General features: G+C 34.7%; 1 protein-coding gene across 1 annotated transcript; it reads right to left on the reverse strand.

Annotated features, from left to right (window-relative positions):
- Positions 1 to 2265: 2265 nt before the first annotated feature.
- Positions 2266 to 13053, reverse strand: LOC120327951 (organic cation/carnitine transporter 2-like). Its single transcript, XM_039394327.2, has 12 exons — positions 12791 to 13053; positions 12091 to 12200; positions 11895 to 12006; positions 11240 to 11343; positions 10674 to 10828; positions 6923 to 7091; positions 6140 to 6257; positions 5472 to 5590; positions 4022 to 4236; positions 3514 to 3696; positions 3251 to 3389; positions 2266 to 2776 (listed from the first exon to the last, which is right to left on the reverse strand). The coding sequence occupies exons 1-12, from the start codon at positions 12962 to 12964 to the stop codon at positions 2689 to 2691; spliced, it is 1686 nt and encodes a 561-aa protein (XP_039250261.2). The 5' UTR covers positions 12965 to 13053; the 3' UTR covers positions 2266 to 2688.
- Between the last annotated feature and the right edge of the window lie 928 nt (positions 13054 to 13981).

The following is a 13981-nucleotide window of genomic DNA, read 5'->3' on the forward strand; positions in this document are numbered from 1 at the left end:
TGATAAAATCCATAGATTCTTGTAGCCGATATAAAGTGGTTTAAAATTATTTGAAAAAAAAATGACGGCTACAAATAATAACTTTTGCATTACCGTATTTTACGAACCATAAGGTGCACGGTATTATAAGCCACACTGTCAATAAATACTTAGATTGAATTTTTATCCGTACATCGGGCTATAAGATCAAACGGTTTTTGAAGCAATACCGGTGCATGCTTTGTGTGTAGGAAATAAAGCACTACCTGATCCATACATTACGCTCACCGGCTTATAACGATCGATTCTCGAGGGGGAAAAGGGATTCAAAGTCTATTGGTCCGTAAAGTATGGTTCTCAGGTTTATTATATAAAGTTATATATCACATCCTCCATCCATGACCTTTTCAAATTGACCTCAAATAGGATCAGTGAATGATACTCACTCAAAAATGAAATAAAGTGAAAATTGCCAAGCCAGCTCGCGAAACCGAATCAGATTTTTATTGAATTAATATTTACGCATGTAAACAACACCAAAAGTCGGGACTTTCTAAGTCTACACAATAGCCCATCTCCCAAATTAATACCAATGTAACAGTTACAATGCAAAATGATTTAATGAGCTCTTTTGTTTATTAAATTGAATGTAAGTAAACTCGCGATATTTCGATCACTTTTGGGTTTTCTCCGACTTAGGGCCGGGGGACCTCCTCAAAAGTTTTGCGGTACTTCAACCTAGCGACCTTGAACCACCCTGGGGTAGACTACTAGGTACCGGTAAAATTTGGTACCTTTGGTATTTCGATTCACGTTGAGACTGGAGGCATGAATCTTTATTGTCACACTCCTTGATGATTAGAGCTCAACCGTTATATCGGCCCGATGTTGTGTGTTTGCCGATATATCGTATCGGCAGTAAACAGCCGATATATATCAACTAAATATAACAGGTAAAAAATCTGAAAATGTTCGTAAAAGTTGTTTTATTTACTGTTGGTTGTGATTATTCTTTATGTATAATAAACTTATGTGGTTTATTGTTTTTATAATTAAATTACACATAAAGGGGCACCAAAGTTCTCAGTGATTAGGGCACCAAAGGGGCATAATCCGCCCCTGAGTGTAAGATTGTTGTTTACCAGCAACTTATTGGAAGATTTTGTTGGTTTGTTGGAGCCGATAACAGCGTTTCTTAAAGAAAAAGGGAAAATTCTACCCACAGCTGGAAAATGATGCATGGCTGCAAGACCTAATGATTTTCACGGTTGTGAAGAGGCATTGGGAAACTTTCAATTTGGCACTTCAGGGCAATAAAAATACGATTTCTGATCTTGCCCTACCGGTTGATGAATTGCAAGAGCTTATGGAAAATTTTGAAGCTTGATTTAGGGATTTGAAGGAGACGCACAGACGCATGCACCTATTTCCGAAATGAAACTGATTGAACTGCAAGAAGATCTGGCTCTCGAGACTTATTTGCGTAAAAGCGAAACTGCGATTGATTTATGAGAAAAAGTTTCAGACAATAAATACTATTAAGTTAAAATGGCTAGTGTAAGACCCATTTCAGTTTTTAGCGCAACATACTGCTGTGAGTTGTTATTTTCAGTAATGAACTTCATAAAATTAAAATTTTGTGCAACTTTAGCAAATGAACATATGACAGTATTGGTTCGCACTGCATTGACTACATAGCGCACAGACTTTCAAAAACTTATAGATAGGATGGAAACACACAATTAAACTACTCCTGATGAGCCCGCGCAATAATATTATTTGATGTTATTAGATATTTGAGTAAATTACTTTCCTGTTCACGGTGTTGTGATATTAATATTTTCAAAAATTAAGCGGTTCTCACCTATTTCTGACTCGCTGCATGGGGCTCTCATACTGAAATATTTTGCCCACCCCAGCTTGCCTTTAACCTAATGCAAAATTACGCCGACGAGATCTCAGTATACGTCATCAGCGGACCTAACTAATATTATCGGTCGATTTAAGCAGGGTTAACATTTGAAAACTCGTGTCTCGCAAACGAAGTCCACTTGATGTAAGCGGTAAATGCCAAAAATCCTAACAAATTATATAGAATCAAATTCGCAAAAAAATTTTTCATTAATCCTAGAGAGTATTTTGAATTAAAAAAATTGGAGGATTTTTTTTCAAAATGTTTCGAAATTTCAAGGATGCACGCCTGTCACGTAAAAATAGGAAATCGTAACATATAATTAGTGTACAAGGATAAAGGCTAAACAAGATAGACTACAATAATACACAAGATTAGTATATAAGATGTGTTTATTTCAGTTATTAGAAAGATTCATATCAAATAATAAATAGCGGAGTGATGGAGAGGTATATTTCAGTAATATATTTGAAAAATAGAGGTTAAACTTTCGGACCCTACTCATTATAAGTTACAATTACCTCACACATTGAACCGTGAAGTTGACATAATTCAGTTGTTCCGCCTAGAATTTTGAGGTGTCTAATGATACTCAAAAATATTGTACAATTCACAAATATTTGAAGCCGAGAGCTATTATAATCATGTTTAGCTCACGAGATGAAAAATAGAAATAGAGTTGTCCCGTCAGTATTGATAGAAGCAAACTAAAACCCCAAAAAATATATTATATGCAGTGAAGTGGTTACAAAACATTATGAGACGTTAACTGCCATTTTTTTCAAAATCAGAAAACTTCATATTTTCTCTTCCTGTCTGGTTTCCTGCATTTGATGCAAACATTCCGATTGAGCATTTCTCTTCTTACATGAATCTATATTGTATCTAAAAAATGGAATAACTCAATCATGTGGCTAAACTATCCTAGCATATGCATCATAGATAGCATCGTGTTGTCTAAACAACTTTCCATGGTCTAACACAACGTGTCTCAAACTTCCCCCCCGGAACACCTACGCATTTTATCTCGCTGAGTTTCCTCTTCATGGTGGTACTTTATCTTTGACTAAAGGAAGAAGTTCATACTTGCATGAGACATCGAACGGTTAACAAAAACGACATGCTTTCCAGACTGATACGAGGGCTGTCAGCTTGGTTGGATATCAAATTTATGACCCATAGTTGCCTAAGTACCACCAAGATCGTCATGGCGACCAATTTAGTCGCAATTTCGATACCTGTTGCGCGAAACACTCCTAAGAAACTCGCAGAACAAAGATTGAGAAACGCTGGTCTAACATCTTTGAATGCTCGGTTAATGCTTATGATTGGTATTAAATAATCATATATAGTACTAACTTGTCTAAGTCGACAGAATCTTGCAATGTCTCAGGTAGTGGCACTTTGAAAGTCTCTGGAAGCAGCAATGTCGATAAACCAGCAATTACAGAAAATCCCCCCATTACTAAGTATGGAATGTATCGACTGACACTTTCTCCTGTAAGATAAATGTTAGTTTTTTGAATCATTATAAAGTCTTGCCGGCATAAGACACTAGCCTATTTCAGTCTTTTTCCTCTTGCACTAACAAATATACAAATATATATACAGACTAAACGTACCTACGAAAATAAGGTATGGTGCTGCTATAGCTCCCACCCTTGCCATTGTAGAGGATGCGCCAACACTCATATTTCTCATCTTGGTGGGAAACATTTCGCAACAGAATATGTAAATGATGGAGAAAACTCCAGTCACGCTGAACTTGCTAATCATGGAAGATGCAATCATGAGAGATTCGCTGACTAAAAGAATATAGTTGAAATGTCAAGCACTTATGAAAAAAAATTATATTTCGACTATCTAACAGTTTTCCTAGCAATCAGATGGTGGTTTCACCTTATATACAAAATATAGCCAAATACGATATCATCCTTCATGCGGATATCATAAACATTTACATATATTATATATATCTTTATACATATATATTATATAAACTTAAAATTTACCATTAGTTTAATTTAGGTTTCTGAAATTTAGTCATTTTTATTTCATTTTTTGGCGGCTTTGCTTTTAGATCTCGATAAAAATCGTCAAGATGTGAAGATAAATATTGTGAACACTAACTTGAAGTAAAAAACGGCGCGGCAGCACAAGCTATTCCACCCAAAACAAGATAACTGGATAAAATGGTTCTGCGGCCGAATTTCTCCATAAGGAAATAGGAAGAAACGTAAGCAGGAATTTCAACCGCCGCCGCAACAAAGCAGTTGACAAATTTATTTCCACCCAAATCAGAAGTTCCCAAGCTAATGCAATAGTAGACCATACTTGCTGTAAACCTGCGAAATGAATTCAGTAATGCAATATAATGCAAGCTCACGGCTTCAGTGCAGAAAAGAATGAAATCTAGAGTATTCCTATTGTAGCTATTTTGCTTTAGTGTTATAAAATTCATTACCACCTGCTCGTACATATATCTTGTTGGTAGCCAATGTTACGTACTGGATCGAAAACGCTGATATTTGCACTACCACTCAGACTCAATCAGCAATCAAACTAATCTACAAAACACTAGGCGAACGCCTCACCCGTTACACAATGAACCTTACTATCATTAGAGAATTGTTGATATGGTGGCAGCTATAACTTGAGCTGACAAATAGCCAAACGGAAATTTCACCGTTTATGGACTGGCTGCTATAAAGATAGATCAAACGCGAAACTATTGATTAAAATTTGATATATTGTTTAAATACGTATTTATTAATCATATAAGGCGATCTATGTATAGTTTAACTCGCGCGAACCCGTTCTTGTTTTAGAATTCGGACGAACGCAGCTGATGACTTACGTTTTTTGTTTGGCGATTTGAATGTTATGCATTAGTTTTATTTAAAGTTTGCCATGTTAATGCAGACCAAGTGGTGATCTAACATACATATTTTGAATTGAGGGACCTGTTATTCGTGAGTTCGATACAAATAGGTTCCCGTTCTCAAAATTAAAAACAAGAAAACACGTAGAATATATAGCTGCTCCTTTATAATTGTACGTCATATTTACCAATGTATCTCACAAATTAAACTACATGAACATGACTCCCTTTACAATACATAACTTTCGAGGCGGAAAATACAACGGATTTAGACAATAAGAGGCCTCTAGACCAGAGAGTTCCAACCTTATTTTCCTCAGGGACATTGATCGGTGAATAACTATGTGTTTGTGTTTTTGTTTTGAATAATTTATTGTGGGACTACGTAAAAAATAGTCAACCTTTTTATTTAATAAATCAAAATTCGAAACTGCATGACGAAACCACAAAGGCTTGGGATTCTTAGGCTTCAGTCCACCTTGTCTAATTGTAAATCCGGCACTGACGTTACCCGTTTACCACAGTCGCTCAACGTTCGAAACAAAATCAGGTTTGCTGATTATCGCGACATTCTCAGAACGAAGTCACGCTATAACTCGTCCGAAGCCCCTGAATCCAATCACTAGTTATAAGTTATAACGCCTGTAACAATCATCATTTTAGGTACAATAATTGATATACATGATACATAAAATTTACCAGATGAGAAACATTAAAAATGATCTTCGTCTTATAGACGGATGGCGAAATAAATCAAGGTACGTAAACTGCTCTTCTATACCATCAGTCGAATCTTCGTCCATTTTGACTTTGTTTAACTATTAAGAGTGTAATGTAAATAGAAGTAAAATTATATATAATGTAATAATGGGATTGGTTAATATATTTTGAGAAAATGTATAGTTCAAAAAATATGGTTCACACGCATCCTGGGAGTTCCGATTTGCACAGATTACTTAAATTAATATTTTCTTGACCGTGTTATTTTTAAATTAACTAAATCTCGTTATAATTGAGATTTGATAGTGCCCGGTAAAATATCGATAAGTTTTATTTAGCTCTTGGCCTGTTAGTTCACTTGTGATTCTACGTCCCCGAACTTTCTTTATTTCCGAGTGCGTTCTTGTAACATTACCATGTCTTCTGCAAAGTTTCACTTCAAAAATGTATATTGATTAGTTGTTTCACGTTTGTCTATTTATTTATTTATGATATTATTTAGGGCACTAGTTTTGATTCGAGAATTATATAGCCTACAGTTCGAAAAGTTTATCAGAGCGTACTAATCTACTCGTACTCTTTGGAGTGCACTCATAGTTTTAAATTTCAGGCAGAAATGCGATACTTGGACAAATCTTAAATTTTACCGAGAGAAGGTCTTCTTCTTGAAAAGATTTTCCATTTGTTTTTGCAATTTTTAAAATTATTTGCTTAGCTTCTTCTTTTCCGTTTATAATCAACCATCTTGGAGACTCAGGTATCAACCTGGTAAAATTAACAAAGAACAATAATTCCTGCAATAGGAAGTTTAGAATATACCCTAAAAGTTTGCAAAATTGGGCTGATCTACATTACCGCTACCCAAGTATATTATATATACTGTATAATTGATCTTATTTTACAAAATGTCCAGGGAGGCAATTCACAAGTTGGACAGAGTTATGATCTTGAAGTAATAGTATAAGTATGTTGCATATATCATATTGGCGAAATATTTCATTGTAATAATTTGTAAGCAATACGGTTAATATCACTGAAATATGTGAGGTCGATTCCTCGGGTTTCATCGATAGATAAACCTAATTTTGTAGATGAAAGTAGATTCTCATTTCATTTAATATCTTTATTATGAGCAAGTATTCATGAAAGTATCAGAGATGCAAATTTTCAGGTATTGCAAATGTTTTAAGAATGAGTAACTTGCGGTATTTAGCCAGCACTGCCCAAACCAAGCATTTTCTTACTTTAAATAATCATTTATTTTACAGATAATTCCATTTAAATTCGAAAGTCGGCGGGAAGGGAAAAGGTTGGGTCATTCCACTTGCTTGTCAAAGTATTCATAACATCATACTATGCTTCACATATTATCTTAACCTCTTAAAAAGTGTGACGTAATATCAACATAATTAAACTGATTTCATACTTACCAGTAATATGGAATGAACAGAACTCCCAATGCTCCCATGAACCACATCAGCCATCGCCAATCGGTCAAATACCACGCAGCTGCAGGTAACAACATGTAACCAATTGTGAATCCTCCGACCTCTAAAGATCCTACCAGCGCACGTTTAGAAGAATCCACAATTTCTGTAACTGCAATAATAATCAATATATCTAAATGAATGAAATTTGCCAGTACTTGGAATTAAATTCAGAATAAATGAAATATTTCGGTTTGACTCTAAAAAACTATGGGAAAAAAATCGAATTTAAAAAAACGAATTCAAAATGATTCAGAAAAAGTCAGACTATAAACAATCTGTTATACATTAAGTATTAAGTGATAATTGAATAGACCTGTACATTTGTTTCATTGATTATGTGAAGGCATTGATTGCGTCAAACACGGGGAGTTGATAAGAATGTTGGAGGATCTGGAGATTAAATGAGAAAGATCAATTGATTGCGAGTCTGTACTGGGATCAAAAAACAGCATTGAGACTCCATGGCACAAGCGGTGAATGGGTAGAAATTCAGAAGGGTGTCCGCCAAGAGTGTGGGCTATCTCCTGATATGTTCAATTTGTATAGTGAAACTGCTCTGTTGAAATTAACGACAAAGCCGAATGTATAGCTTGGTGATAGGAACTACAATAACTTCAGATATACAGATGATACTGCCTTGATTGCTGATTCGGAGGAAAAACTGCAAGAACTGCTGGATATAGCAGTCAAAAAAAGGCTGAAACTGGGGCTGTCAGAAAACGTTTTCAATGGTCTGTAGTAAAAAAAACTCAGATACCTCGTTGTCATCTATCTGTGGATAGAACCGCGATACGCCAGAAGGAAAGCTTTACATACTTGGAAAGCATGATTACATCAGATGGTCGATCAGTATCAAATTTAAAATGCAGAATAGCAGTCGCGAAGAAAATATTTTTAAATATGAAAAGTGTTCTGTGTGCACGAAATCTGGGACTTGGCACCAGAAAAAAGCAGCTAAAGGGTTACGTCTGGTCGGTACTGACATACGGAAGTGAGTCTTGGACAATCCACAAGACGATGCTTCAAATTTTATGGACAGAGAACGCGTCAAATGCTGAAGTCTTAAGAAGAATGCAGGTCGGTTGCTTGCTGATGCGGAACATCAGAGAAAGACGGTGCCGATTGGTTGGACACCTATTTCGCAAAAACGATACCATCGAACGGGTGTTGGTAGTATGGTAGATAGTAACAGGCCTGTCCATGGGACAAATTTTTTTGTCGCATTCCCGTAGTAATTTATGCCTGTTCTATCCCATCCCATGGGATTCCCATTGGAATACATTTCAATAAGAATAGTATTGATTGAATATCTGTTTGAAGCGATTATGATTCTCTAAAGCAGTGGTGTCAAACTTGTGGGTTTTTGAGGGCTGCATTGCATTTTGGAAATTGTGCAGAGGGCCGCAAAAAGTGATTTATTTTGATAATGTATACTTGAAACATATTTTTAGATAGGTTTGTGACTTATATTGTGAATTTGTGATGCAATTAAACTGTCGAATGAAGTTTTGTCATTTGCTCGAAATTACATTTTAATTTTTGCATTTCACTATTATTGCAATTTACTGTATTTAATACCAAAAATCATAAATTTTTATGTACAACTATCCAAATCATTTCTAAACAAAGTTTTCATAAATGAAGAATAATACATACACTAAGAAAGACTTATTCTAACTATAAAGACTCGAAATTTACAAAAATACTACAGAATAAACTCAATGTTTTTTCATTACATATGTCCTGACATTTGGCATCTTTTTTGTGCGTCCAACTTATTAATATCAGGCTGAAATGATTTTACAGTACCAACTCTAATTAACGAGGTCGCATGATCATCGGGTAATCTGGATCGTGTAGTATGTTCGATTAATTTGAGTAATGCAAAAATATCACGTTTATCATTTCATTTATTAATCAGTAAACAAACAGATGACTGACTTTTCGGACCAGACATTTCCCGCCACATTTCCTACCATTACGTGACATAGGACCGCTTAAGTTATGATTGATATTGATTTCTAGTAAATAGGTAGTTGTATAACTTTAATAATATATATATAACACGTGAAAATTTCCTGTTCGAAGTTGAACTTTAAATTTGTCATATTGACTGCTGAGCTTATTTTAATAACGTCTACTTATATCAGACATGAGCAAACTACGACACGATGGCCAAATCCGGCCCGTTGGGTAGTTCAATCGGGCCGCCATGCTGCCAAAACCAAACTAAAACCAAATTTTAATATAAGGAATTTGTTGAGAATGCGATTAAATTTAGTTTCGTTACGAGGATCATTGTTTTTCAGTTAGGCTTTTGTAACACTGTAAATATTTTTCATAAAATGTAAGTTTGACATCACACTTACATGAATCGCAAGTCTTGGTGGGAAATATTTTTAGCTCCTGCTCCAAAATCCGTGCCCACCCATGACTTATATTGTATTCTTTCATTGTCCTGATGGAAATGTGACGAATTAAACAATGTGCTTTTGAATTTTGAGAAATGCAGAAATATTGCAACTCCCATTTTTCTTCAAAAATGCCACCTTCTTCACGTACTTTGCGTTTCGTTTAATCCCTAAAGTGTTTTTTTTCAAATATTTTTTTGCTAGGTTGAGGTGTATCCATAGTTGGGTCAAATTGAAAACAAAACAAATTTTAATTTTCCAAAACTATCTTCAGTAAAGTGCCGTTTTCTGTGTGAATAATCAATTTCACATTTCAATAAAAAAAAAATTACAAAATATTACAATTATTGTTAAGCGTTCGAAGGCCGCATTGGAAGTTCTCTGGGGCCGCATGCGGCCGCGGGCCGCGAGTTTGAAACCCCTGCTCTAAAGATCATATTTAATATACGGTTTGGGAGTATACGAGGTGTTTGAACTAACAAAATAATGTTGGAAAGTGTATAAGAGCAGTTAAAACTAAAAGTTCACACAGCTTTATATATGAACTGTTTGTATTATTGACTGGCGGTTATGAATGAAAGAACGGTCGATATATATATATATATTCAGTTTAAGCTGTAGGCCACTGAACAAATATCAATAAACGATATTGATACGTAATTCAATAAATATTCATGCAAAATTTCTCTCTTGATCTAAAACAAGAAATACAATCATTTTGTTAAAAATTCAATTGAGAATCAATAAAAACTGAATATATATATGAAGGCACTGTCGATGTTGTCAAATTTGTAATAACTACAAGATCACAAGTATTAGAACAAATATAATCTAATGATATCATTTCACCAAGTGTTATGTTTGCTTTTCCGTGCATATGTATGTCGGTGCCACCATAATGTTTTTATGATGTTTAACCCTAATTTGAATCAATGTTTTCAGGATAAGTGTCTTATTATAACCCCACGAAATGTTCTTGTCTTAGTATTTTCCAAACAGCGTCGATTTTAGTTTCGCCTACGGCGAAGATAAGAGGGCGTATGAATAAGTTTTAGCTAAACATGCGAACACCACACTATGGAAATTTCCATTGTATTTCCCGTAGTAGCGAGCAGTGAAAGAATGCGTTTGCGGTTGACCGTGATTATGTATATAAAAGATAACAATAGAAATATTTAAAAATTAAGTAGAGTTGAGAAATCTGTCTATTCTCAATTTAAACTGAAAATATGAAACTATGCATCAACTATGAAATCTATTTACTAAAATAAATTTTTTACCTATAACGAATGCTGCTACGTAATTTATCAGTTGAGTGCATCCTGCCATGAACATAGTAGCGGTAAACAAAGCAGAGTTATTACAAAATCCGTTACAAAACATTGAAACGAATTGCAAAAACGTTCCCCACAAAAACACTGGTCTTCGTCCATACCTAAATCAAATTTGGTAGAAAGGTTTTGCATTGTATAGCAATTGGCAAAGCACGTTAATTTTGGGCACAAGTCTAAGGACACTTGGAGAAGCGACCATTTGTAGCGACTATTCTGCCTGCATTTATACCAGGCGGCAATTGTTTGAAATATAAAAACTTTCGATCAAACATTTGATGATTCTGCTCCCGAAATGTATTTAGTTGTGATCTATTCCAAAGCCATGAATAAAGTTTTTATATATATAATAAAAAAGAACAAATTAAAATTAAAAAAGCTAATATCCAACCACAGTGAACTCTAAATCACTAGGTTTCAGCATATCATATCAAGTAGGGCTTCATGCATCGGGAAGTTATAAAAAGTTGGACTTAGCGCTATCAAGATAATGATCTGATTTAAAAAAAAATAACCTGTCAGACAGAACGCCACTGACTAGAGATCCAAGTAGAACTCCAGCCATGTAGAGAGAGATTACCGACGGCTTTTTCCACGCATCATCACATACCCAATTCAACTATAAAATATGTTATGTCAAATTACATATGCCATGTTTTCATGTACAGGAGTCGCAATTTTGCTGTTTTTAACTTTGCAAATTGAATGATATTCAATTCCCTTTTCCACAATAACGGTTATAAAATTTCGAAATCGATGAACGTGATACTAAGAAATTAATAAGGTGATAACGGTATTTAACTAAAGGAACATGTTTTAAATTAATCGCAATAATCGTTAAGCCTAATCCTGTTTACATATTTTCGAGTGAGCCGCTGTTCGTTGTATTTACCGACTCCACGTATCTATTCAGTCTCAAAACCTAATCCGTGTCTAAAATACTATAATATGACGACATTTGCAGCATAGAGTGGTTTGCCCATACTGTATAAAGCGACGAACAATGTTTCTCCGATCTACATTCACAATCACTAATTTAAAACTATATTGAAAAAAAATATCGTATAGGTTTCCTAATTATATATTTGATAATCAAACTTTAAAGAATGAATTAAATTTATATTAATTCCAGTCTAAATTTATTTGACGAGTGAAAACTGTAACTATTACCTCCATGACGACTGTCGTTTCACCCCACATCGGGTAAAAAGTCCATCCTCCATCACATGGAATTATTGTTCTATTCTTGGTATTTGTGGAGTTCATCGAAGTCTTGTTGAACCTGCAGCAAAACCTTGGTATTATATCACTTACGAAGATTGAAAATCCATACCGATAGATACATATATATATAATCCCAACGTACTCGGGTGCATATTTCTTGCACTGACTTCTGACCAGTTCCCCATCTTCATTCTGTTCCCACGGAATTAGCTGGTCCAACCACAATTCTTTTCCAGCTTCTGTCAATGTGGTCTGCAAGTATTTTAGTAAAAATTAGTTGCTAAATTAGATTTAATCGCTAATTGTGGACCATTCTGTATTTGATGCATGTATCATTCCACGACTAAAATAGCAATGCAGAATACAGCCTCGTCTATATGGTGTGATAGAATTTTGGGGTAAATCGCTGGTCATAACAATTCATTTTTAACTAATTATTAGATGATATTGTGCGCTATTCAGGTCGTATACCCGTAGTTCGAGGACTAAACATATTGTTTTGACCGTACAACCAAGATTAGATTTCTTACCTTCCTTCATGGTACATCAACTTAGAGGCTGAATTCAATATGTGTAAGCATGTCAAGGTTTGTATTAAAAGAGGGGGGGGGGGGGGTAAGAAAGTAACAGTTTATTGGCTATAGTATAGAGTCTATACTATAGAATAGACGATGGTGTGGTTGATCCTAGATTGCATTATGCACATGCCTAATTGTTTTTAAATTATTTTCAATCTATAAATCGTACCAACAGATTACAATTTCATAAAAATTGTAAATTTCAATGCGCGATTGAAATTATAATTGAAAACATAATTATATGAAAATACAATAAATTCTCACCAGATTATACTTGGCAAAATCAACATAGCAGTGATGCGATGGAGTATCGAGTGTAAAAACCGTTACCATCGTAAAAAGTCCATTAGGTATTGAGCTTATCACAAGCAATCCCACTATTATCTTCTGGTACTTGCCGTAACCACCAATTTTATGCAGAATGTCCTCATACTTCATTTTTAAGTTGACGAAAAACTAAAGTATTCGTACTTATGTCCTGCAGTGCGCAGTTGGTACACAGCTGTTAGACCCGTACAACTAACAAGACCCTGAAATGGATAAAAGTACAGGATGTAAACGTGGCTTTTAATCCTGCAATTATAAATGTTTATTAAACAAAAGATCAATCCTGAAGGTGTTGCGTATATTTGACAGGATTAGAACATGCATTTTGAAACGGGATTTTCAAGACTCTCATACACCAATTATATTATATTTGTTTGTTTTTTAATAGAAGGTCAGTCTGAAAGAAAAAAGGTAACGAATATGGCGCGAGATAGCAATATTTTTAACTCTCCTGGCAACCTCCTTGAACTCTGTGTCCCGAAATTGAATATCGCTCCAAAATATCAAATTATGACGACTTATTTAGCGAATTTTGATAGCAGATTAAAAAAGCTGCTGCTCATAGAATGTATTTGGTGAGAGACAAATCCAGTAATCTTCACTGAGAATAAAGTTTATTCGTGAAAAAGGTCGAAATCTGCCGTTATGTTGAGTAGTTTGTGAATGATCATTGGATGAATTTTGAAAACTTTTTACTCTGATTGTAATTCGCAGAATGGATAACTATATTAACCTATATTTGTTATACGGTTGCTTGTGCTTTATTACAAAGAACTTCAAATGAAATTAGAACATAAATTTAATGATCTTTTACACTTTGCTGAAGCGTTTCTTCTTTCCGGGTTTCTATAACTTTTTCTAAACTATCATTCGAAAAGAAAGCTTCAGAATTTCCTCTACTTCTATACATTTCGGATTTATTTGCAAGGATCGCTTGAAACAATGTAGAATCTAATGTATAATATAGCTGAAATAGGATTGTGTTGCGCTCTATGTCCATCTGAGTCCACTGAACTTAATGCCACTGTAGGACACGATAGACTTTCTCAGATCCACGAAATAAGTTTTTGTCGAACGTAAAGCACACACTTTCATCTGCACTAATATTCCCGAGACACTGGACAAACT

The sequence above is a fragment of the Styela clava genome, chromosome 7 (assembly GCF_964204865.1).
Source record: "Styela clava chromosome 7, kaStyClav1.hap1.2, whole genome shotgun sequence".
Taxonomy (NCBI): domain Eukaryota; kingdom Metazoa; phylum Chordata; class Ascidiacea; order Stolidobranchia; family Styelidae; genus Styela; species Styela clava.

Excerpts from the sequence above, each read along its gene's own strand:
- LOC120327951 (XM_039394327.2), bottom strand. The coding sequence starts at position 12,964 with ATGAAGTATGAGGACATTCTGCATAAAATTGGTGGTTACGGCAAGTAC. Across the intron at positions 12,007-12,090 it reads TGCAAGAAATATGCACCCGA|GTTCAACAAGACTTCGATGA; the intron begins GTACGTTGGGAT and ends GTTTTGCTGCAG. Across the intron at positions 11,344-11,894 it reads AAACGACAGTCGTCATGGAG|TTGAATTGGGTATGTGATGA; the intron begins GTAATAGTTACA and ends CATATTTTATAG.